At 32.3% G+C, this 2,960-nt stretch overlaps 1 protein-coding gene across 1 annotated transcript; it reads right to left on the minus strand.

The window, feature by feature from the left end:
- Positions 1-231: 231 nt before the first annotated feature.
- On the minus strand, positions 232-1,056 carry LOC107778224 (agamous-like MADS-box protein AGL61). Its single transcript, XM_016598435.1, has 3 exons — positions 888-1,056; positions 529-634; positions 232-418 (listed from the first exon to the last, which is right to left on the minus strand). The coding sequence occupies exons 1-3, from the start codon at positions 1,054-1,056 to the stop codon at positions 232-234; spliced, it is 462 nt and encodes a 153-aa protein (XP_016453921.1).
- Between the last annotated feature and the right edge of the window lie 1,904 nt (positions 1,057-2,960).

Here is a 2,960-nt window from a genome sequence, read left to right on the forward strand (position 1 = left end):
ACAAGAACAACCCCTGCACTAAACTCCTGCTATGCGCATGATACGGTCGGGGAAGAGGCAAACCATGACCATGTTGGTCTGTTGTAGACAGCTTTACTTTGCATTTTTGTAAAATGTTATTTCTGTGGTTTATACCTGTGACATCCTAGTCATACGTAGATAACTTTTATAGTTGTGAACCTTTATAAATAAATAACACGAACTATTATTTTAAAAAACTAGCAATAGCTTTTATTTAGCCTTCCACTTTCCAGTTTCGTAACCATAACCACATTCAGTGCCATAGTTCTTCACTTTCAAGAGCAAATCTTCCAATCCCTCTTTCAATATTGAAGCCTCCGTGTAGTTCATCTTCTCTATAGGACCCCTGAACCACTCTTGTTGGTTCTCCAAATTCTTATTCTTTTCCTTGAGTTTGCTTTTCAAGTTTAACGCAAAATCCAGTTGATCTTGAAGAGTATTGAGTTGTGAGTTGTGAGTTGTGTGTTAAGTGTTATAGAATTGGCTTTTCGGAATATCTGGACATACTTGTCATCAATTCCTGGTGATGATAATGATGGAGGCCTTTCTTCGCAAACATATTTGTCGATGGTTTCATTTACATTTGGATGACCAAAAGAATAAGGCTTGTTACCTATAGAGCAAGAGGAGAGAAATCAGTAATATAAAATAGGGCAAATGGAGAGAAATCAGTTAATCTACCGTTATAACACCTCCCACGCCAGGTATTTTTTTATGATGCTTTAATGTTACGTGAGATTAATTATTATGTTCAAAATCTTGAATTTGCATGTTTAATGTACATTTATGCTTAAAAAGTTATATTTGTTGATGGTATATCATGTATGTATAGATGACCAAAAAAATGTAACTAGGCTTGTAATTACCTAGTGGAAACACGATGATGCCAACTTCAGCACCCGTCATAACGACAAGCTCATTTGCTTTCTTGAAGACACCATTTCGACGTTTTGAGAAAGACACTTGTCGATTATTCTTATTTTCTATCTTTGCGAGACAAACACTTTTGCGACCCTTAATCAGTCTAGTACTCATTCTCAAAGATAATTATGATATAACTAGTATTTATTACTAAGAGTTACTATGTGATATGAACTTTGTAATGTAGAAGCTTCGTATTTATATAGTTTTTCCAATATCTTTTCTTTTTTAGTTTTGGTAGTTTATATAGATGAATCCAGTTCATTTTTGTAGTGTTCACAAGATATGAGACAAGTAAATTTAGATACTTAATCATAGTAGTGATTGTACTCTTCATTTTTCAAAAGACTTTCAAAAATTACCTCTACAATATTGTAATGGTCAAGTCAATTTTCAGCCCAGGCCCAGACCGGTGGTGATTTGCTATATAAGATTATTAATATTTGATACTCTCTTAATAACATCTCTTAATTTGCAAATGGATGAATAAGTATCCTAGTTTAGTTTACCATTATTTTTATTTATATTATCTTTTTTAATTTCGAATTATCGGTAATTTTCGAGTTGTCGCTGAAGATTATGACATATTTTTATTTATATTCTCTTTTTAGGTATTTTTAATTTTTGGTAATATTCGAGCTGTCGCGGAAGATTAGGACATGTTTCAATATTCCTAGTTCAGTTTACCATTGCTTTTCTTTACATTCTTTTTTTTGTTATTTTCCTACTTTTGGTAATATTCCAGCTATCTCGCAAGATTATGACATGTTTCAATGTTTACATCAAATCACTGAAGGTTGCGTGGCAGTTATCATTTACACAATTTAATCATATAAACATAGATAATTAATATATATATTTATATATAACACCTCAATTTATTACTTAACCATATAAATAGATGCAATTTGGTACAAGCACCAATATATGGATATATAATCAAGCTTTTTCCTCTTACATATAGGCATAATTAGAAATATAGTTTCAGGGAAGCAAGTACTATATTTCTTCTTCTTTTTTCTTTTTTTTTGATAATGAAGAAAAGCTCGTAAAACCAGTGACGTTCAGAACTCAGTGGGTAAATTTCTTTCCTTCCTTTTCCCATTCTACTAAATACATTGTAGTCTCTTTAATTATCTATTGACTCTAATATAGGACCCAGAGCCACCGTGATCACTAAAGCTTATTAGGAATTTTAAGATTTAGATGCTTCAAACACGTATTGATAAGAAAATACAAAATCATGTCAATATTCACAGTTAAATAAACAGTATATTCATTGTCACGGCCCAATTTCACCTATAGGTCGTGATGACGCCCAACACTACTGCTAGGCAAGCCAACTAGTAATTTAAGTATATAATCAATTCTTTAAAATTAACCAAGTAATTAAACTCTTCTTAATTACAAGAATTAAAATAATATAGAAAGATCTGGTAAATTAAAATAATCAAGAACAATAATTAAATCCCAATTCTACTAATGTGTGTGCCAAGACCTAGTGTCACAAGTGTATGAGCATCTAGTAGATCATACAAAAATTTTCAAATATTGTCTGAAATAAAGTAGACAGAATAAAAATTTCAGGAAGAGACACTGGTTGCTGCAGAATGGCTTAGAAGGGCAGCTCACCACTAAGCCTCTGGATATCATGGGTGCGCGCCGATAGGTCCAACTATAGCACCTGTCTCAGGCATGAGTACGTAAATAACGTGTACCCAGTAAGTATCAAGCCTAATCTCGAAGAGGTAGAGACGAGAGGTCGACTTCGACACTCACTAAGAGTCAATAATAATGAATAAAATAGAAATAGAAATATTTAAATCAACATGATTTATAGAATTAACAATAATTTTCTTTAACCAGCAGAAATAATTAAATTCCTTCAAATGCGAGAATTTTTAATTTATTTATTTAACTTCACAAGCTGCTATTAAAATATCAAGGTATCGTGCAATTATTATTATTAGGCACGATTTCTACCGAGGTCGTACGACCCGATCCAGAGTATCGTGTAC

The sequence above is a fragment of the Nicotiana tabacum genome, chromosome 19, assembly GCF_000715075.1.
Source record: "Nicotiana tabacum cultivar K326 chromosome 19, ASM71507v2, whole genome shotgun sequence".
In the NCBI taxonomy this organism is placed as follows: domain Eukaryota; kingdom Viridiplantae; phylum Streptophyta; class Magnoliopsida; order Solanales; family Solanaceae; genus Nicotiana; species Nicotiana tabacum.

What these genes read in the sequence shown, in the direction of transcription:
- LOC107778224 (XM_016598435.1), bottom strand. Translation starts at nt 1,056, where the DNA reads ATGAGTACTAGACTGATTAAGGGTCGCAAAAGTGTTTGTCTCGCAAAG. An exon ending in CATCATCGTGTTTCCACTAG is followed by an intron (nt 635 to 887) that starts GTAATTACAAGC and finishes CTTGCTCTATAG; the next exon opens with GTAACAAGCCTTATTCTTTT. An exon ending in TCACCAGGAATTGATGACAA is followed by an intron (nt 419 to 528) that starts GTATGTCCAGAT and finishes AAACTTGAAAAG; the next exon opens with CAAACTCAAGGAAAAGAATA.